Source organism: Gambusia affinis, linkage group LG21 (assembly GCF_019740435.1).
Source record: "Gambusia affinis linkage group LG21, SWU_Gaff_1.0, whole genome shotgun sequence".
In the NCBI taxonomy this organism is placed as follows: Eukaryota; Metazoa; Chordata; class Actinopteri; order Cyprinodontiformes; family Poeciliidae; genus Gambusia; species Gambusia affinis.
In genome coordinates, this window is record NC_057888.1 from 7,720,941 (window position 1) to 7,743,775 (window position 22,835).

Genomic DNA, 22,835 nt, shown 5'->3' on the forward strand with positions numbered 1-22,835 from the left:
AGATTAGATTATAAGAAAATATCCCTGGGTTGGACATCTCATTGGCAATGTCCAGACCTAAATCCAATTGAGAATATGTGGCAAGACTGAAAAATGCAGTACACAGACAACCAGTCTAACTGAGCTTAAGTAAACATTACCATCTTCACCTTGCACAAAGCTTTGATTCAGATATGGAACAACAAATTTCTAACACACTTTTCAGTTTTTATATATATGTAAAAAAAACACATATTATTTTTGATCCAGTTCACAAATATGCGCAACTTTGTGATGATCTGTGACACGAAATCCCAATACAATACACTGATGTTCATGACTATTGATCACTCTGATATCTAGTCTTTCTATGCAGACTGCAGGGGACAAGAAGGGACATTCAAGCTCTTCTAGCAATGAGAGAGGCTGAAAAAGAGAGTGACATAGTGGCTGGTATTTGTTGAATGTGAAGGAGTAACAATAGCATAGCTAAAGTTAGCATCAGTCACAGCTGAGGCTGCTGGAGTAAAAAGCAGGACAAAAGCTGCTGAAGGTTAACTAACTCTTGACAGGCATTTGGCCACAGTGCAGATGGTAAATGAGGAAAATGTAAAAGTGCATCAGCTTAGAGAATCATTGGGGAATATTCAATCAGTCATTGAAGTAACGTTGAAAGCAGATTTGTGTTTACCTTCACACCACAGTCACTGGCATGAAGACCTGCACCCATAAATGTGTTCCACTATCAGAGCCGACTCGGCTCCCAGCTATATTTATCTCCACCCTCTCCTTAAAAGGCCGCGACTGCAGCTTGGACACTCTGGCCTGAGCCAACATTATTTTGGTTGTGTAGACCGCAGCACTGTAAGCACCTACCTGTGGGTTTGCTGGGCTATCAAGCTGTAAAGAGTGGATTTGGATTTTTTATTTTTCTGAAGAGGTTGGAGTTTGAAGGATTTTGTACAGGGTAAGTGGACTCCTGCGGGGATGAGAATGCAGCTTGCCAGGTTGTAATTGGTGCATATGTCTGATTAAGCATGTCAATGAAGTGCCTGACTGTCTGAAATGGATGTCTTTGAAGCAGATGCTGCAAGTTTCTTGATGCTTGAGCCACTGTTATTAAATCAAATCATCTAGAAGTGTTTAAACTACAGTTATGTTTTTTTCTTATCATCAAAGCTAAATTTATGTGCAACAGCAGAGAATAAAAGATGATGAACTTGCTGTCTAACTGAACTAACGTGACAAACAGAAAGACAAGAAGAAGCTCTGGGCCACATCATGTCTGGATCAATACCCTTCTACCAGAAGCACCATCGCCACTACGACCGTAACTACCGTAGCACAGAGGCAGATTCTAAAATGAGGCACTACCAGTCCAGCAGCAGGTACTCTGCTGGAACCAGCCTGTCCACCAGCAGCAGGGGGTAAGAAGGAGGAAGGGAAGAAGAGGATTGGGGTAGTTAACTACAATATCCAAGAAAAACCCTACTACCTTTCTAACACCTCTGCCTTCCCCACTCCAGCTGAGCTGGTTCACCTCTATCAACCCTACTGGAACTCTTCCCAGTCAGAGCTTTGGGATCATCTTTCCTTTACACCAAGTAACCACTTTTTATCCCTCTTAATTATCCCTAATTTCACTTTGATGAGCCTTCATTCAAAACTGAAGATTATTCCTGTCAGTATCAACTCAAAACTGGTTGGTGTCCTGCATGCTGGTCTTTGCATGCTATTCCAGAGATTCAGTGAGTGTTTTCATACAAAATGAGACTAATATTTAACACGTTCATCCCGAAGTAACTAAAATTTCACCACCAGATCACATTTGTATTGATTGATTTTGGCAGTGTTTCTTTTTCTAAAGACAAAATTGCTTTTGTATATGTGTTTCACTGTGTTAATGTGCAATATGTTCCCCAAAATATTAAAGACTGCAGAAGAATTAATTGAAATAATAAAAGAAATGTTGTAAATGATTTTGAGCTTATTCAGACTCACAAACAATTGGAAGGAGTACGCTATGCTTTTCCTCTCCCTAGTGCATCAAAGCTTACAGCTTAGTGACAAGCCAACCTGCTGAGTGTGAACAAGATCGGGGTCTTTAAACATCATTTCATAGCTGAAATTTTAGAAGATTGTCTCATTGGCACAAAACAAATTGGTGCTGTGGTGACTAAAGATAAAATGAGGAGATTTATGATGCTGCAAAGATTTATCCGGAAATGCGCATCTGATGTCATCATTATTTCTGTTGCTCTGCATGTTTACTTTTGGATAAGTCTATTAGCCCATCACCAATTATTGCCCCGATTTACCTACCAACACAATGCTTATTTTACCCAACACTCTTGATAGCTCCATTTGTATCAATATCTTTAAACCATGGCAAATGAATACATTTCTTGTGAATAAAGTTGTTCTTTGGAATCCTTTTACAAGTTTTATCTTGGAAAGTGAAATGAATGCAAAAGTTATTTAAAGAGTATTGACCAAGACAGACATGGAAAAAGAGAGCTGCTCATAACTGATTGCCTTACTTTGTGGAGATTGCTTTATCACATACTTCAAATTCCAAACGCCACTTCCACACATTCACAGTCCCCAATAAAACTAAACAGAGCAGAGTTTAACTGGGATTATAGTGGACAGAGATGTCTTGTTTTGAATGGCAGCATTGTAAAAAGAAAAGCTAAAAAGTGAACTAAGGCAATACTTCTTGGCTATATTCATTGCTCTTGATTTTCTTGCAATGTCAAGCGGATTATCTGCGTCAATCTCAGGATTTGAAAGTTTTTAGTGAGTTAGTTAGGCCTTAATTTTGATTTTCATTATGGTAGATTGGAGCTAGTTCAATCAAATTGTTTTTGGTAGGTATAAATATGCTGCAATAAATACTAAACTTTCTCCATCATTTCATGTTAACCTACTGCTAATCAAGTCCTTGCTTTACCTTTATCTACATTGTTTTATAAAATGTTGCACTGTCTGGCTTGTGCCAGACTGATGCTGTTGTGTTTGTCTCAGACTTAAGGTGTCTTCTCACTCGGGACTGGAGGAAAACAGACTAAGCCCCTTACCCAAGCGATCCAAGCCATCTTACTTGGCTCTTGACAAAGAGAACCAAATCATCGGCTATGTAGTGCCCATCTTCAGGGGCAGGTAACAAAACGTTCACCACATAGAAAGACCAGCACTATCTTGAGCTATTTCAGTTCTGTTTATTCTTACTCCTCTAAACCCACTCCTGGTTCTGCTCCGCTGACACCGATAGTCAAGAGTTTGCTACGGGATTGTCAGACACAGAGGAGGCCAGAGTGAGAGACACGGCTGCATACATGGCCCACAGGGACTTGTTTACGAGTGGTCTGGAGATGGAGAGGTCAGAGGTGATTTCCAGGAAGGAGGCCATGCGTGAGTCGGCTGAACGCATCTCTCTGAATAAACGGGTCAGTGCCATGTCATGATGGTATTCAGATTACCAATTTTTGCCATAGTCAATAAAATCAGGCTAAGCTTTTCCTGTTTTATGTTAGTTAGAATAATGAGAATAATCTAAATGTCAGAATAATAGAGTGATACTTTATAGATCTTGTTTTTATTACTATCTTCAAATTGAGAAGTTTCCTTTCACTAAGATCACTATGACTACCATGCTTTTCAACAATGTGAGGTTTTCCCAGGTAATCATTTCATGTCTTTGTGAACTTCTGATCAGTTAAATCACCACATCTGAGCTGAATGGAGAAGCACATGTAGGTGTATTTTAGGGCAACACCTCAGGGAGACTCCGTCCACACTACTTGTGGATGTCACAGGCAAAATATCACAAATTGTGGCCCTCCAAAAGTCTCTTTCATCCTTGAGCAGAATTTCCAGATGCCTCAAGGTTAACCTCTTCAAACACTTCTACACAAGTATAAACACCATAGGAATGCCCAGCCATCATACCGTTTAGGAGGGAGATAAATATGTTTTCTGTATCAACCCAAGAACAGATGCTGAAGACTTTGTAAAGATGCATGCTGAAGCTAGTAAAAAAGCATCAATATCCACAGTGAAACAAATCCAGTACCAACATGGGCTGTAAGACCACTCCTTTTTGAATGGGATCAGTGCTTTGTTATTCCCTCGTCTAGGCAATGTGAATGCCTAGATGAGGGAATAACAAAGCACTCATCCCATTCCGTTATTAAAAAAGAAACATAAGCCAGATTACAGTTTGAATGTCCACTCAGGGACAGACCTTGCTTTAAAGTCATGCATGAAAAACATCATGTGGAAGTATTAAAGAAATATTTTAAGACATCAACCAAGACGTTAAAGCTTCAATAGAAAATAACACTAAGCAAGTATAGTGCTGAATTAGTTGCAGAGTAGCAATGTGAATGCCTAGTCTGGGATTTGCCAAACACAAAACATATTGTTAATTCTCACTGACCTGAAACAGAAAACATTTAGTATGGCTGAAAGTCAGATAATGACAGTCACTTTTAACATACTCTAGGTAAGCATCCAGTTTTAGCTGAATGCACACTACCCATGATATCTGTACATACTGTTGCGGAATCAATGCAAGTACTATTTAAATTCATGCAGATGTTTAGTCTGCGCTGATAAAGATTCAACTCATCCTGTAATAATAAGTGGTTGTGGAATCATTAAACTCCTTGAAATAATTAATGAAACAGTAAAAGCAAAATAATGTAAGAATGTTCGAATGAAGAAGAAGAATGTAAATTTTACCCCCTATCTCCTAATTCAAATGCATTGTACACAAAAGGCCACATTACATGCTACAAATATGTAATAGGGCCTGATGTTCCTCAAACTATAATTAATTTGTATCAAAAACCTGCTGAATTATTGTGCATGTATTCTCATTGTAAAACACATAAAAGTTAAAAGCAATATCCACATTCGTAGCACTTACTATTTTGTCTCTATTACCTGAATCACAGTTACTTGCTGCAGTAAGTAGGCAGGTTGAATGCATTTGGTAAAGGAGATTTTCTTACATCATTTTGCACAAGGAATTTATTTATATATCTGAGTGATTATGTAAAGTAGTAGCTGGGCCATTTAACAAGCATTACAAACACCAGTTACCACCCTCAGAGTCTTTATCTGTCTCCACTCTGCCAGGCAAGCTCACTAGTGGGTGACAAATTCTTAAGGAGATTGCTTTTCTTGAGGTACATGGAAGCAGAGTCCCTGTGGTCTTGTGCTGGATGGCATGTAGCCACACACATACAGCTAAAATTAGAATATATTCAAAATCATGCACTGCATTCACTCTTAAAATACATTCTGCTGCTTCAAGACTTGCATGTGCATCTGAAATTAAAATATCCGCAGAATTTGGACTGTTTGGGTATGGAATGTGAATTCCTGCTGCATTTATGGAGCCTTGTTCTGTTAGATTTAGATGTTCACTGGAGGCAAAGGTGAAATTATCCTGAAATGTTTTTCCTCTTCTATGTTTAGATCCATGAACACGAGGAACACTTCAAGAGGATGAACGAAGACAGCCTGATGCACGCCCCGGAGTTCGTGATTAAACCTCGCTCCCACACTGTGTGGGAGAAGCAGTGTGTGCGGCTGCACTGCACTGTCAGCGGCTGGCCTGATCCCAGGGTCATCTGGTAAGCCACAGACATAAATCACCTAGAACATAACCTCTAATCATTCCTGGATTTCCTGACCTCTTTCTAATTCCTTCTGAACATTCTCAAAATTCTCTTTCCTGGCTCTTTTAAGTCTTCTCCTTTTATCTGTCTTTTGTCATGTTTCCTATCACCTAATCTAAGGTACAAAAACAATGTGGCAATTGACCCACTTGCCAATCCTGGCAAGTTTAAACTGGAGAGCAGATACAATGTGCACTCGCTGGAGATTAACAAGTAAGTGTAGCCTCCCCTGTCAAACTGAAAATCAATTATACAGTTTTTTACAGACTTACAGGGATGTAAGTTACTATCCACAGGATAATACTTACAAAAAGAACAATGCTAACCACCTCTTAACAAAATGAATGTTCTTGAATCACACAGTACCCATGTTAGAAAGTGATTTCATGGTTTGTGAGGAACTTGTTTTGGTGTTTGTGACTTAAAATGCACACATCCCATCTTTAGAGTACAAGCTGAACACACTATTTATCTAACTAGTTGACTTCCTCTCTAAATCTTGCTAGCTAATTAACTGGTTAGCATGGAAAGAAGGAAAGATCATGTAAATCATTATTCTAAACTGTCTATGTGCATTTCCATTAAATACCTCTGGGTACAGCCTGGTTGGAACTCTGGACCCATCCATAGATCACATTTTGCTTCTTACGTAAACAACCAAAACTCACAAGGTGGGCTGATTTTCCTGCATATTTTGTATGTGCCAACGTCAGATTCAGTTTCTGGTACTTCACCTGACACGTACCTTCAAGTTCAGCGGCCCCATTGCGTTGGATGGAAATGACATCACCAGTGGTGTCTAGTTATTGCCAGAGTATTCCTGGCTCAGAGTTTTTGGGATGCTTTATGGCTTGGGTCCCACATCGTTGGTATTATGTATACATGGTTAAGAGGTCTGTCGCTGGAGTTACAGAGAAAGGGTGCCAAACCTGTGAATCCCTCATTGATATTATGTGCATATTATGCATACTGATTAATGGTTTCATCTTGCAGATGTGATTTTGATGACACTGCCCAGTATCGTGTTTCTGCCATGAATTCGCAAGGAGAGCAGTCTGCCTTTGCCTCTGTCGTGGTCAAAAGTAGGTTTCACCAAAGCTCGGCACTCTCACAACCCCCATAATCACATCTAAAATTATGTAAAGGCATATTTAAAAGTCAAAACTAGAGTTAACATATGCTCTTGTAATATTTTCTTAAAATACTGTACATAGCCTACAGTTCGTCCTGACTGACATACAACACTGTGTGCTGCGTACTGTAAGTATTTATAGCAGCTCCTGCTCTTTTCCATAGGGTTCAAAGGTGAAATTGATGACACACTGCCAGTGCCCAGACGTAAGTGTTAATTTCCTGCATCGGTTTTAACATTTCTGTCCCGTTGTTGAAGACAGGACACTTCCCAACAAATCTAATCCCGTTGTTACTTCATTCCTTTTACTCTACTGTCAAATTAAATATAGCAAGCAGCATAAAAAGATATCTAGATGTCATGCACAACATATAGTTTCCTATTACTAGTTGTCGTCTTTGCCTCCAGTCGGCCCAGTTTCCGAGTACGGCATCACGTTCCAGATTCACATCGTTGATACGTTTGGAGTGTCGTTTGGAAGAGAGGGGGAGACCATGAGTTTGGGCTGCACAGTAATCATCTACCCAGCTCTCCACCGCTACCAGCCGGAGGTTCAGTGGTACAGAGATGGTGGGTAGAGACGCATTACTGCACTAGGTCACTTTTAACCCTCCTGTTATGTTGCGGGTCAATTTGACCCGTTTCAAAGTTTAAAAATAAAAAAAAAATAGTTAGAAGTATTTTTTCTGCATGAAACTTTTTCTATTTGTCTTAATAGGTGCACTCTATGTATAAAATAAAAATGGTTCATTTTACACACTTGCAGCCCCCTCATTTGTTACATAGATACTGTTTGAAGGGTAAAAAGTTTTAAAAATGTCCAATTCTGTTTGTTTACACACACACACACACACACACACATGCTATTTGTTTACATAATTTAAATAGTTGTAATCCACGTCAACCCAAGCTGAACTCAATGGATTCCCTCGCCTTTGCTTGTGTCTCAGGAGCTCAAGGTCACAGTCACAACACCACACGCACTGGCACCTGATAATAACGCTGTTTATTTACCAGTGCCTGAATGTCATTGAGTGGTTTTAAATAGGATATCTCTAATGGAGGCACTGCTGAGCGGCAAGTCTCTGGCATGTGTTTGAATGCCATGGAAAAAACAGGTCAGTTGAGTTTATCTTTGTTGCCTTCAGAGACATCCTGTCAAACATGGTTTCAGCATCTGCACACCAGTCATCCTGAGCATAAAGAGGTTTGAAAATAGACCTTTATTTCTCCCTTGTGGCAAGCTCATGGTTGCCCAGAAAAAGGAGAGGCAAGGTCTGATCTCCATGACCAAAACACTCTGGTTTCTTGGCTGCAGTTATAATATTCTAAGAGTGTTTATTAATGGAATGAGTCTGGCTGTAAGAGCTGTGAGATTAATAAAGGCTTTCAGAAAGAAAGGACACGCTGCTCAAATTACTCAATGCGCTAACTTGGAAATTAGATGTTATCTGCCTCACAAAGTATGTAAAGTATATTTTTGCTAATTAATAATACAAATGTTCAATATTTTAAACCCTTTAAACGAGCAACTGTTCCCTCTGAACATTTGACCCCTCTAAATATTCATTGTTTCAGAATTTACAGTAACAGATAATGTCAAGCTGTTGTCATGAACATGAATGAGCTTTAGCCTTGAAATTAGCTTATGCTGACTTTGACATGTTAACGGGGGTCTGAAATATTGGCCAAAGTAGTTATTTCATGATACGGCAGATATAAAAACAAACTCTTGATGCCTAGATTTCTTTCTGAAAATTATTATCGTTGATAATTAAGCACTTAGAAAGCAGCACTCAAAGTCAATGGGATAGCTATAACTCCCACTTGCTTCAAAAAAGCACATTGTGACTGAACAAGTATTCATGAATATAACTTATAGAATAGTCAAATGAAATGATACATTAATACCCAACAGCTTAATTATTCCCTTTGGTTGGCGATTCTAGTGCCTGGATCATGAAGAAATACATTATAAACATGCTTATCATGGTGATATTGTATGCTTAGATGGAGATGCAGAGGTGGAAGGGGCTCCTGGAGCCCCACTGGATGTACGCTGTCTGGACGCCAACAAGGATTACATTATTGTTACCTGGAAGCAACCAGCTGTTGAGGGTGGAAACGCCATCTTGGGCTACTTTGTTGACAGGTTTGTAATTTTGCTCTGGTTTGTTAGCTTAGCTAATCCTACAATGCACATGCTCACATTGCTGATAGTTTATAGATAATATTTTTCTTTAAGAATAAAAATACTACCAAAAGAAAAATGTTTCAAAATATAAAGGATCTGGTTCATACTAACCTTGAGTAATTTTTGAAACGTAAGCAAAACAGTGCAAAATTCCAAGCCACAGATTTCCATTGTTACTGGTAAACAAAAATCAAAAAAGAATAACAACTAAGACATAATATCACAGAAGTTGCATTTGTACTTCCGTGTAATGCAATAGCAGGTAAAGCATATTTGCCTCAAATATGTTAGAACCTTTGAAAGAGGAGGAAATTTGAAATTTTTTTTTACCCCAGTAAGATGACAGTCATTAACCTCAAAATATTTTATTCAAGGGTATGACATAAAACAATTCTTGTCATTTTTTGGTTATTGCAAGTAAAACTATATAGTCAATTCAGTTTAATATTCTGCGGTTGTGTTGAACAGATGTGAAGTTGGAACAACTCACTGGGTTCAGTGCAATGACACTCCGGTCAAGTTTGCCCGTTTCCCCGTCACTGGTTTGGTGGAGGGCCGATCCTATATCTTCCGAGTCCGAGCAGTCAACAAGACCGGGATCAGCCACCCGTCTCGAGTCTCTGAACCGGTGGCAGCAATGGATCCGGCCGATCGAGCCCGCATGAGAGGTACTATACCCAGGGGATGCAGCTTTACTAAGCCTGTGGTAAAAAAAAAACTTTGGTAAAAGAGCTAAATTCATTGAGATTCATAATCTTATAAAAGTAAAACATGCTGAGAAAAAAGAAAACTACAGCTAAGCCCTTCTCAGTTTGAAGGTAAGCAAGTTGAAAATATTGAAAATGGAAGATGAATAAAAATCAGGAAATGGTAAACATCAAAATAAAATCAATTACATTTCTGTCAGGCACTTCTGCACCCTGGACTGGCCAAATCATTGTCACAGAGGAGGAGCCAGCAGGTAAGAAAGTCACAGTACTGGATGTCATGTTGCTTACCTGAGGATCGGGACGCATCCAACTCATCCTTTTATGTCTAGAGGGCATTGTTCCTGGCAGACCTCGAGAGTTGCAAGTGACTGAGGCAACCAAAAACTATGTGGTCCTGAGTTGGAAGCCTCCTGGAGAGAAGGGCCTTGAAGGGGTCATGTACTATGTTGAGAAGGTGAATATTGACAAAGTTCTGCAAATTAAATTTTTGTTGCAATTTTAAAATTTTAAAATCTGTTTGACGCTATTGGTTTTGTTTGTCAGTGTGTCTCGGGCACAGATAACTGGCAGAGGGTGAACACAGAGATCCCAGTCAAGTCTCCTCGCTTTGCTCTGTTTGATCTCGCTGAGGGAAAGTCCTACCTGTTCCGTGTCCGCTGCTGCAACTCTGCTGGTGTCGGTGAACCGTCTGAGCCAACTGAAGCCATCACTGTGGGCGACAAGCTTGGTCAGAAGATACAGTAACTTGCAGAACATATATTTTTTCTGGCACATAGTATAATCACAGATGCTTTTCATTTGTTTAACAATGTCTCTGTGGCGTCTTTCTACAAGAGTCAAACACTTTCCTGACTAAAAGTTCAGTTAAAAACAACCTAATTTGGGACACTTTGCTATCTTCACTCTGGTTCAAATCTAGCATAGATTTAAACTAGATGTAGGTAGATTAAAAGTCTAACTTTGACATCATGGAGCCAAAGAAATACCTTCAACACGCTGCCTGCCAACTCTTATATTGACTCTATATCCTTAAATCAGTTTAGCTCATCTTGAAGCCATTAAAAGTATTTCTAACTTATTAGTGTTTAAGAGTAATGAACATCACTATGTAAATAAATCACAACAGTAGTAGCCTAAAGATATGAAATGATCTCATCCGCAGATATCCCATCGGCTCCGGGGAAAGTCGTCCCCACCAGAAACACGGACACATCTGTCGTGGTGAGCTGGGAGGCATCTAAGGACGTCAAAGATTTGGTTGGGTACTACATTGAGTGTAGTATTGTTGAGAGTGATGTGTGGGAGCCATGCAACAACAAGCCTGTTAGGGCAACAAGGTAAAACTACTTCTTTTTTGCTCTTCTGACATTAGTCAGATACAAATCAGCATCTGTTATGGATCATAAATTCAGTTTACTGTCTTGTAGGTTCATCTGCCATGGGTTGGTTACTGGAGAGCAGTACGTGTTCAGGGTGAGGGCTGTGAACGCCGCAGGGCTCAGCCAGTTCTCCCCAATATCAGAGCCAGTGGAAGTAAAAGCTGCGATTGGTAAGTTAAAAGAAAAACATCAGTCACGGGATAAACTGTTATGTTAATAGTCAGAAATAGTGGAAATATTAGATTATTCAACCCTTGTTGTAAAATTGTCATTTGAACTATATATTTTAAGTATTTAATATGGAATAAATGAATTAAGAGTTAACTAAATAGATTACTTTACAAAATGTCTCCTGAATGCACTCAATAGTGTGCCTTTTGACATCTCTCCAGTTATTGATCCCAAATTCAGAAACGTATTTAGTTTACTGGGGGAAAGTGACGGAAGAACAACAATAATAGTAACACTGTTATTTTGTCAAAAGTGTTTTCAGATCTTCATCTGCACTCCCACACTCTCCCTCTTTGTCACTCCAAAATTTTGTTCTACACCACCCTGTTCAGCTGCATTCACCCTACAGACTCCTCACTTCCTGCTTTGCCCGAAGCAGGTTGGGGTCAGGACTTGTATACTTCCTCTATTTTGGATCAACTTGATCCAATTCAGCGGTCGTTACAAACCGGATCAATGTGGTCCACCATTTCCCACAAACCCCCTTTCCTCACATTCACCTTTCCTGGGTCGAGATTGTGTTGGTCTTCACATGGTGCTGAAGGTACCAAAATATGGACCCTCTACACCCTGACAGATCTTTTAGACTACTCCATGTTTTCTTGTTCTAGAATTTGCTTTTGAAGCTAACTTAGCAAATAATTGTTCTGATTGTTCTAACATGCTATATTTGTCAATGCAAAGTTTTAAGAAATTTTTCTGTTTTCTTTATTTTGTCACACTTAAATGTTTGCGATCATCCAACAAATGTTAATATTGGGGGGAAAAAAAACCAATAAATACAAAAGGCTCTGGATTTAAGTCTGGACTTTGAGTAAGTCACATTAATTTGGTTTATTTAGGAACTTTCAGATGTAGATTTCCTGGGTAATGGGTCATTGTTTTTTCTGCACAACCCAATTGTATTCAAGCTAAAGGCCACAACTGATTTCCTGGCTTTATAACATCCAGACTGATTTAGGTCGTTGAATTTGTTGCTCATCTCTTCGCTTTTGAAATCTTTTAGCCTACTACATGGTCTCAGATGGGTTCTATGTACAGGATTTTTTAATTCTACAGATATGGCAGTTATCAGGCCTGGGTGTGTCTAGTGTAATAACATTAAAGTGTGACAAAAAGCAAAATAAGACAAAGTCTATAAGGGGGCAAATACATTCTAATGGCAGTGCAGCATGTGCAAAAGTATTGTAATCGTCAATAAGCACCTCTCTGTTCCTAACAAAATCTTTCTCCAGCATCCTAAATAACAAAGCCTTTAGATGTCTGTCATTCACTGGCTGATTTAATGCTGAGAGTCTTTTTGTACTTATGAAACACACTCAGAAGCAATGCCAACGTATTTATCTTTTAGGCAGATGTTTGGTAAATGTGATTTTAATCATATTTGTCCAACATGTGTTAAAATTGATTATTATTTTTAATAAAAGGGGAAAAAAAATCCTAGAAGAAACCCAAACATGAACAAATAGCTAAGAATGTCTTCCCATTAATATAAAGTCATGTTGGAAAAAAAATGTTGTTCATAAAAATACGACCATAACAGAACAATGAGTGCCTTGTAGATCGGTTGGCATTGTTTTTGAACATCATAAGTTGTTGGTGCATGTTCTCATATTCCTAAATTCTTCTCACATGGATGTCACCTGTTGGTCATCTTGTCTTCATTTTCCCTCCCAGTCAGATGAAGACATTGCTTTGTATTTTATAGGCTGATGTGCTGAATATTGTGTTTATCTGTTCATGTTTTCTTTTTTCTGCTGTGCTCCATTATTGTTTTGTGATTTAGTTGCAAAATATTGTTGTTGCCTGGTTTAAGTCATTGTTTATGCTTTTCTTTGCTAACACCCATAGGGGGCGGCATTCCACACGGTGTGTTTTCGAAGATGGGGCCGGGGGGTAACGCGTGCCCACTAACCGAGCACGAGCCACGCTGGACGGACAAGCATGAAACTGTCCAGCCTTCCCATTTCACTGTTGAAAGGCACAATAAACCTCAGGCTGACACTGAAAGCAGAGAGGGGGTCAGGCTTGACCAGAACCCCTTCTCAGAGTCAGGCTCAGCTTCTGAATTTCTTACTGATAAAATTTCAGCTGTACACTTTGAGACAGTCATTCAGATTCAGGATCAAACTGCTGTGGTGGACAAAAAACCCGGTGGAGCACGTAAGTTCACTGTAGAGGGTCCTGGTAAATAGCAGAGTGCAAAGACCAGGAGAGAACCTGAAACTCTTTAGTGGATGCTGCAGCAAATTAACAGAAAGAAGCATAATATATTCATTTTTTTCTGTCACCCAAGTTTACTGCACCTTGCAAAAGTACACAAGTTTATGCCCCTTGAGCTATATCACATAATTTTACCACCACAAACTTCAGTCTATTATTGGGATTTTATGAGACAGACCAATGGAAGAAAGTGGATGATTATAAAGAGGAAGAAAACTGTAACACAACTTTCATATTTTTAACAAATAAACATTTTAAAAGTGTGTAATTAGGCTTTTGAGTCAGTACATTGTAGAACCATGTTTTGCTGCAATTACAGTTGCAAGTCTTTGTGGAATGTCTCTACTGAAGACTGAACTTATTTTTTCTTCTTTAAGAAAAGCTCAAGCTCGGTCGAATTAGATGAAAAGCATCTATAGACCTTAATTCTCAAAAGTTTTAAACAGTTTTGAGGTGTTGGTGGTAACCTGTTTAGGAACCATTGACCGCATGGCTCCATTTTTCCAATGATGGATTGAACAACTCTCTGTGACATGTGATTTTATGATGTTGTGCCCTCCGTTAAACTTCTCTGCAACCTTGTATCCAAACTTGGTCTCTAACAAACCTTTGAGATCTTGACAGTGCAGATGAATTTAAATTATAGTTCTTAATCATATGACTTTGGAAGGATTACAAACACATACATGCTTCTTAAAATTCAGTAGATTTTATATCAGTAACTGTGTAATGGACGCTGAATACCACAAATAAATAAAAGCCACCCACTTCTTCACACTTATGCACTACTTTCTAGTGATCTGATGCATAAAATCCCATTAATATACATTAAAGTTTGTGACAATGTGAGAAAGGTTCAAGATCTTTTTATTCTTTACAAAACATTGTACTAAAATAAATATAAATATGACAAATGAAAAACTCCACCTGCACTCTTCTGTATTAAAGGTAAGTCTTCACCAGTTCCTTCTTTAACTAAGAACTTAGTTCTTAACATAGAACATAGTTCCTTATCAGTACTTAGCCCTGAGTCACTTCACGACTCGTCTGCCTGTCATCCGTCACCTCAGCACCAGCTTCCGCTTTCCTGATGATTCCCCCTGAGCACTTTAGCTTTCAAACATGCAGAAGCTTTTCATGTCTGGAGTCTCTCAGTCTGAGTCTGCCCCAGAAATGGACAACCAAGAGCAGGACACTTGACCTTTCTGGAAATGAAACACTCCAGAAATCCAACTCTTGGGACACTATGAGCCCAATTCCAGCCAAAAAGTACACCAAGTTCACAGTTACACTCTTAGTTGTGTTTCTGTAGTGCTCATAAACATTATGTGATATTTTACTGAATATGAGGGTATTCTGTATTTGTTGTGAACATATTCAGTATTTAATTCCTTAGTAACATATGTAAAGGAATATTAAAACAGTTTGATTTAATAAAGATGAGTGCATTAGACCAGATGTGGTCAGTTTCCTGTTATTTCACTTTACCATGAGCACGGTCTCTCTGTTGAGGCGATGGTGTTAACTTGAACTTTTCTGTCCCAGCGTCTCCTGCTCCACCCTATGGCATCACCGTTCTGGAGTGTGTACGCGACGCCATGGTGCTCTCTTGGAAGCAGCCAACCTTCGTTGGAGGAGCTGACATCACCGGCTATTTTGTAGATTACCGTGAGGTCGTTGATGGCGTGCCGGGGAAATGGCACGAGGCCAATGTGAAGGCTGTGAGCGAGAGGGCCTACAGGGTGAGCACACAGGAGCCCTTTCTATGTCCAGATGTTTTGCAGCTGTGTGCTTGAAAGCAGGTAATTTATCTGGTTGTGTCTGTGCCCGCCAGGTGTCGGAGCTGCGGGAAAACAGAAAGTATCAGTTCCAGGTGCGAGCTGCTAACATGGCGGGCGTCGGGATCCCATCAATGCCCAGTAACACCTTCCTGTGTGAGGAGTGGACCATTGCTGTACCAGGTTGGTTGCTCAAGCTGGAACTCAAGATCCTAAAAACCTTATCTCGTTCTTAATTGATTAAATTCATTACTAAAATTAATCAATAGTGATTATGCTTTGGTTTTGTAGAATCCAGACCACTGGTCATATTTTGCTTTAAACATTTCTCCCCACATCCTGGTATTGATTAGTCACTGCACTCTTAGAAAATATTTAGGAAAGAAGCCGACCCACAGCATTATGGATTCTCCACCATACATAATAATCAAGGACATGGTGTGATTTTCCACATTTTCACTATGTCAAAAAAAGAAAAAAAACTGTGGTATAAAATTAAAAGTTGAAAGATGGTGTAAAAATGTGGTAGAAAAGTTGTAAAGGTTAAATTTCAACATGAAATATGGACAAAAAGTTTATATTTGCTGAAAGACACTGTATGTATCTGCAAAATAAAGGCAATGATTGGTTGACTTAACAGCAATTAAAAATGTGTAATGTTACTCAGTGTTTGGATGGTTTGCTACTTATTCTAATTTTCAAAAAATCTGAATAATTTTTTGAAAAATTATTCTATTTTTCAATTATTATACTTAATTATTCTTAGAGATTTTTATACATCTATAAAAATGTATGAATTTATAATTTTTAGAAACGTATAAAAATTAAGAATATCAAATGGAAACATCTGAGAAGAGACTTTATCACAATATGATTAATTTAACCAACAAATCTGTTGTCATATATACTGTAGAATTATACAGACCAGAGAAATAAGACTGCAAATTATTTTTGCTACTTTTACCAACAAATTATGAATAATCTTTTCTAGACTAAATCAGTTTACAACTGAAGCTAAACTTCTAATTTTCTAAAACTATTACATATTTTCCTACAGGACCTCCTCACGATCTGCAGGTTTTAGAGGTGCGTAGTGATTCCCTGGTGTTGCTGTGGAAACCTCCCGTGTACCAGGGCCGCGATCCGGTCAACGGTTTCTACGTTGACATCAAGGAAGGAGATGCACCGGAGGAAGACTGGAGGGGCGTCAACACCAAGGCTGCAGAGAAAACGTACCTCAAGGTTATTACATGGAGTCCATTTGGAGCATTTTCTCCTAAAACAGGACTGTACAAGCTGTCTTATCTGGGCGCTGTCTCTAAAATTTGCAGGTTAAAGATCTTAAGGAAGGACAGACGTATGTGCTGAGAGTGCGTGCTCAGAATAAAGCTGGTGTGGGCAAAACCTCAGATGTTACAGAGCCAGTCCTAGCTCTGACCAAACCGGGTAGGTAAACGGTGATAAAGGGGCAGATATCATGTAATGTGAATGTCCTGAACTGGTCATCATCTATTTGGCTTTCAGGCACTAAGGAGATAGTCGTGGAAGTCGATGATGATGGTGTAATCTCCCTGAACTTTGAATGCTCTAACCTGACGCCTGACTCCAAATTTGTGTGGTCCAAGGATTATGAAGAAATCACAGACTCCAGTCGTCTGACCATAGAGACCAAGGGAAACAAGTGAGATGACTCAGTCTGTATTATTACATTCAGACTAGAAAGGATATGGAACCCTGCTTTGGTTGTCCTCCGTGGTTGTCCCATTTTCAGTTTTCTGGCAGAGAGAACCATTTCATTTATATGAAGCATCCTAATATGTTGTTATGTCTGTTATCTTATCTTTGGGGACAGAAAATTAAAAACTGCATTTTTCATGTTTTTAATTTATTTTTAGCATCAGATGTGGTTGTGACCATAAAAGTTTAATTTCTTTAAAGGCTTTGGCAGGGTGCCACCAAATGAAGGGTGTGCCACTTTTAGCCAACGAGTTGATAAAGAAAATAATTCTTTCAATATTTTATATCTGTTTGCATCAGTATTATCCTCGTTTTTTCCAATGACCTTTACATGTTGCTGTCATTGTACATTCAACTTAAGATTGCATAAATCCTAACACAAGCTTTGTTTTCACTTTGTGTTCAGATCCAAAACCGTTTTCAACAGTCCTGGGGAGGAGGACATTGGTGTCTACTCATGTCTTGTCACCCATACTGATGGTGCTTCATCCAGCTACACTCTTTCTGAAGAAGGTGGAAACTTTTTCTTTTAACAAAGCAACTAAAGAACAGATCAGGCCCCAGTTTCATTCACAATCTTTTGTTGTTCCTCAGAGCTAAAGAGGCTGCTGGAGGTTAGTCATGACCACAAATTTCCAAGTAAGTGCTTCAAAATTTCTCTTGAGATGGGACTTTTTCTTTGTTTCTATGGTCATGTCTTGCAAGAAGACTCTGCATTTTCTCTTCACACCAGTTATTCCACTGAAGTCAGACCTGGCAGTCGAGTTACAGGAGAAGGGCAGAGTGCGCTTCTGGCTGCAGGCGGCGCAAATGTCATCGAACGGCAAAGTGGATTACGTTTTCAATGATAACGTTCTCTCCCAGGGAGATGTCAGTGAGATGTTCAACTCTTTCTTCATGAAAAGTTAACATTTGTAATAGAGAGAAAAAAACATTGCTTTTTTTTTGAAAAAAAAAAAAAATTTCTACAGAAATACAAAATGAACTTTGACAAGAACACCGGTGTGATTGAGATGTTCATGGAGTCTCTGACTCCTCAAGATGAAGGGACTTACACTTTCCAGCTGAACGACGGAAAAGCAACAAATCAGTCCAGCTTGGTCCTGATAGGTGATGGTACGTTAAGTTGAACAAACAAATGGAAAACATTTCTTACATTTTACTGAGTTACAAGCAGAAAGACCCCTTTCTTTGCAACAACTGCATGAAATGTTATAGGGAAAAATAAAAAGAGGGCTGTACAAAGTGCTGCCAATACACTTTGTCTGTAACTGGTGTAAAATATTTTTTATGTGGCATTTTTTTTCTACATTTACAGATTAATGTCAATGCAAATGTGGAAGCATGCTTTGGGAGTGTTTTGCCACTAGAGGGCAGAAAAAGATCTGTCAAATTATTGAAGAACTGAACACACACAGAGTTTCACACATAGATGTGCTTTGCCAAAGGGAGTTTAGCCTCTAAAACAGTTAAAATGTAATTCAAAACTCATATTGTCATTTCTTATTCATGTTAATTAAGCCCCCTCTCCCTACAGCCTCTAACCCCCAACATGTTTACTGGATTATGTTATTGGAATAAAACTATTCCTCTATATTTTGAGCCAAAGACTCTGACCACTGTTTACTCTTTTCGCTTTAAGTGTTCAAGCAGCTGCAGAAAGAATCAGAGTTCCAGAGAAAGGAATGGTTCAGAAAGCAAGGTAATGTAAACATACGTAACAAGCACAACTACTTTTCTATTTGAGTGATCTCCACTTCCTTTGTCAAAGAAGTCAGAAAATCAGCTTAGATTCAGAATAAATCAAAACTTCTGTTGTTGTAACTGATAGTCAGTAATAACATTTGTTTACATGTCTCAGGTCCTCATTTTATTGAAGGCTTGAGTTGGGAGGTAACGCCAGATTGCTGCGTGATACTCAAGTGCAAGGTGAGTCTTAGACGTAGAGAAGCACATTCCCCTCCACACACACTTTTTTGAATACTTCAAGTCTAAAAATACCCCTCTTCTTGGCTACATCCCAGGTTGGCAACATAAAGAAGGATACCTCGGCTCTGTGGCACAAAGACGGACATCAGATCAAAGCCGATGAGCAACTCGGCTTCACAGAGGGAGTTCTCAAACTGGAAATTGCCCAGGTGAGAAAAAACAGAAGACACCTTAGTAACGTGATATAATGTCTTGCTGGGATATAACTGTTTTCAGACACTATGCTATCTTAAGCAGAAGCTCTGTCTACAGCAATGAAGATTTAGTCAAATTTAATAGTTTAAATACTTCTATATGAATTAATTTGTACAGTAAACACTGTACAAATACTGCCACACAAGCTTATTTCCATAACAAGAGAAATAAACAAAGCTTCTGGATTGGCTGCTTTGCAAATACTGAACCGCACATAGCTGATGATCCACTGTACGCCAAGCAGGAGAACGTCTTTAATAATTTTATGTTCCACAAAATATGTTGTTTTTTTTTTCATTTGAATAACCATGTGAAATGCATCTTAGATATATTGACATTTGTAACAAACAAGATGCTGCTTTGGCAACTATTAAAGCAAAAAAAATAATTAATTTGATACTTAGTTTTATTTCTAGAAGTATATCATAATGATTTAAAACAAATGACATGTTACATAGAGTTCCCTGTCTTTAAATTTAGCTTATATCTTTCAAATGTCAAATAATTAATTCTTCACTATTATGGTTGATGATAACTCAGCTTTAGAAGCAGCAGACTATCCAAATCTGTTATTCCTGAAGAGGTTTTAGTGCTTTTGAAAATTGAAATTAAACAAGAAGCACTAGTATGTTTTCCGATTGTTACAAAATTCTGCATTCCATTAGAGATGCACTTGCATTAATTTTACTTTCCTGTTTTGGCAGATTTCCAGAAAGGATTCTGGTGTGTATGAGGTTGTTCTAAAGGATGAGAGAGGAAAGGACACATCCACACTGAATCTGACAGATCAAGGTAGCACTTCCAGAGTCAGTCTGTAAAAACAGCTTGTGATCCACTTTGCATCACCATTTTTACTCCTTTTCAGGTTTCAAAGAATTGATGAATGAAGTTTTCAGCTTTATTGGTGAGGAGAAACATGTTTTCTGCATCCTATTTATAATTTCTTAAAACATAACTGTTAAAAATAACTGTTTTGTCGTCACTGCTTTTAGCTAATTCCTCCACTCCACTGAAGATCACAAGCACAGATGAGGGAATTCGACTCTACACATTTGTCAGCATCTACAACGACTTGCTCCAAGTCACATGGCACTACAAGTCAGTTTAAGGGAACAGGCTGCTCTTCTTTTTATTATCCAGCACACACATATCATTAATACACACAGAGCAAGCTTTTTGTGCATGTTCTTGCTTGTTTTTATTTCTCAAAGCAGTCTGTGTTTGCACGTGTTTTGCCTTTCGTTTTTCTAACAGGGACTCGGCGATCTCCTTCTCTGACCGTATAAAGAGCGGTGTGGTTGGAGAACAGCTGTGGCTTCAGATCACAGAGCCCACAGAGAAAGACATGGGAAAATACGCCATAGAGTTTTACGATGGAAAGGGCGGTCTCAGGAGAACAGTGGAACTCTCTGGTCAAGGTGATTTTCAAGGACTTTGACTAGACCTGAGCTGTACTCAGTTTTGATATGTGAATGTCTCTTAGCAGACGTGTACAGAGCAGATTAATGAAGTGTTGTTTTTTCTTTTAGCATTTGATGATGCTTTTGCAGAATTTCAGAGACTCAAGTAAGTTTGTGCTAACCGTTCTGTAACTTCAAAGTGGCCATTTTATTAGGTACACATTTTAACACCCGTAGAGTATGTAGCCATTCATGTAAGTTTAGAGTGAAAAAAAGTACCACTAGAAGTATTTTATTCTTGCATCTTTAACAGACCATATCCGAGCCAGCAGCTAAAAAAGAAAACACAACAAAAGAAACACATTGTCTTCAACTTAGATGAATGTCTCCGTCTTCTCTCATTTTCTTGTGAGAAAGCACTTATTAATATTAATTTTAGCAACCACATTAAATACTTCTAACATACTACAGGCACAGTGCTCTTAGTAAATAGTGTGGTGAGGAAAGATAAAGCTTTACACAAAACCTCAGTGAGTTTGATCTAAATTATGGCTTTGATTCTTGTTTTATTTTGTTGCTTTTTTCTTTGTATCCTCAGAGCTGCAGCTATTGCAGAAAGAAGTAAGTATTAACTCATTTTTAAAGTCATAGTCGAAGCCCTAACTGCTTGAAGAGAATAAAATCTTTCTTACAACTTTTTGTAAAATGAGCTTCATCATAGCTCTTTGTTGTGAGGTAATGGCACAAGCCACATTTACTTCATTCATTTTTAGACAATGAGATAAATTAGACACTTTAAGAGGTATCTTAAATTAAATTAAACTGTTCCTTATGCTAAGATCGTGCTCGAGTGGCAGGAGGCCTGCCTGACGTGGTGACTATACAGGAGGGCAAGGTAAAGAAACAGTGTTGACTTTACAGTGGCCTTGTCTCCATCTCTACTATGCAAGACTAAAAGAGGTGATTTTTTGGTATATTTGTACATTTCTCTACCTCAGGCTCTCAATCTCACCTGCAACATTTCGGGCAACCCCGTGCCAGAGGTCACCTGGCTGAAGAACGACCGGGAGATCACCTCCGATGAGCATTGCATCCTGAAGTTTGAGTCAGGCAAGTTTGCCAGCTTCACCATCACCGGCGTGAACACGTCGGACTCCGGCAAGTACAGCATTCTGGTGAAGAACAAGTTCGGCACAGAGAGCGGCGACTTCACCGTAAGTGTGTTCATCCCGGAGTCAGGCAGGAAATAGTACTAGTGGTCCAAGTCTTATAGTAAATACCTGTAAATGGAGTTCACTGGAAGGAAAAAAAAAAAGAGCTGGAGGATGCTTTTGACGTTCAGTGTCTAAATGAAACTTGAAAGGTGCTGCGTCGGAACTTAAAACTTAAAGCAGTTTCTGTGAGAGTTGATCTCCATGTTTCATCCAACACTAACTAATTTGAATAAATATGGTTATTTCTTCCGAATCCAAATATTACTGGTGCAATTTCTGTTTGTGTAAAGTTGTAGCATGCAGAAGAAAGTATTAGCTTTAGAAGAATAAATAAAACTTCTTCACTTAACAAAAGAAAAATACCTGCTAAGCTGTTTGAATCAAATGCTTTGATCTAGAAAATGTTAGTTTACATGGAACATCTATTAAAACATGAATGTTTTCACATTTGCTGCAGATTTTTGCAAGCTGCGCTACTCACCAAGTCAAAAATAGAATGTTCTCTTTTCTTGAATCTCTTCACAAATTCTAAGACAACTGATAGTGTTAACGTTAGTATCATTTCACGATCATTTCCCAATAACGTAAAACAATAAAAGCTAAAGACCCAGAGCTTCTCATCAAGAAATATTCGCCTTAATTATGAGTACAACAGTTCAGGCCCCAGTTGAACATGAAGTTAATATTGTTGATGTGTTTTTGGTGCAAATAAAATTAGTAGCAAATGTGTTAAAACATGAGTAATTTCATTAGATTGTATGTTTCTGCCACTTTAATTGTGACACCCTGACATCACTTTGTTCCACTGTCTCTAGTCAGTATTCTATGTCTGCACATTACTTTTAATGTTTTTCACTGTTGTCATGACAAACCCATCACAATCACTGTTATTACTGATGACAGTAGTTATCGCTCCACTTCTTGTTGCCCTGTTTCCTGATTAAACTAATAAATATTGGCATGTATCCCCACTTCCTCCTCCCT

General features: G+C 38.7%; 1 protein-coding gene across 1 annotated transcript; it reads left to right on the plus strand.

Moving 5' to 3' along the window:
- Positions 1-790: 790 nt before the first annotated feature.
- Positions 791-22,822, plus strand: myom1b (myomesin 1b). Its single transcript, XM_044105522.1, has 38 exons — positions 791-946; positions 1,232-1,406; positions 3,007-3,141; positions 3,254-3,428; positions 5,467-5,624; positions 5,790-5,882; positions 6,663-6,751; positions 6,966-7,007; positions 7,210-7,371; positions 7,950-8,008; positions 8,751-8,953; positions 9,464-9,663; positions 9,903-9,956; positions 10,035-10,159; positions 10,249-10,432; positions 10,868-11,042; positions 11,133-11,254; positions 13,167-13,184; positions 15,084-15,280; positions 15,373-15,499; positions 16,374-16,558; positions 16,648-16,762; positions 16,841-16,997; positions 17,460-17,566; positions 17,648-17,692; positions 17,787-17,923; positions 18,025-18,169; positions 18,696-18,755; positions 18,915-18,982; positions 19,078-19,191; positions 19,942-20,029; positions 20,103-20,141; positions 20,230-20,335; positions 20,492-20,655; positions 20,767-20,803; positions 21,236-21,258; positions 21,477-21,532; positions 21,636-22,822. The coding sequence occupies exons 2-38, from the start codon at positions 1,261-1,263 to the stop codon at positions 21,885-21,887; spliced, it is 4,362 nt and encodes a 1,453-aa protein (XP_043961457.1). The 5' UTR covers positions 791-946; positions 1,232-1,260; the 3' UTR covers positions 21,888-22,822.
- Positions 22,823-22,835: the final 13 nt, after the last annotated feature.

Excerpts from the sequence above, each read along its gene's own strand:
- myom1b (XM_044105522.1), top strand. The coding sequence starts at position 1,261 with ATGTCTGGATCAATACCCTTCTACCAGAAGCACCATCGCCACTACGAC. Across the intron at positions 1,407-3,006 it reads CTGTCCACCAGCAGCAGGGG|ACTTAAGGTGTCTTCTCACT; the intron begins GTAAGAAGGAGG and ends TGTTTGTCTCAG. Across the intron at positions 18,756-18,914 it reads GGAATGGTTCAGAAAGCAAG|GTCCTCATTTTATTGAAGGC; the intron begins GTAATGTAAACA and ends TACATGTCTCAG.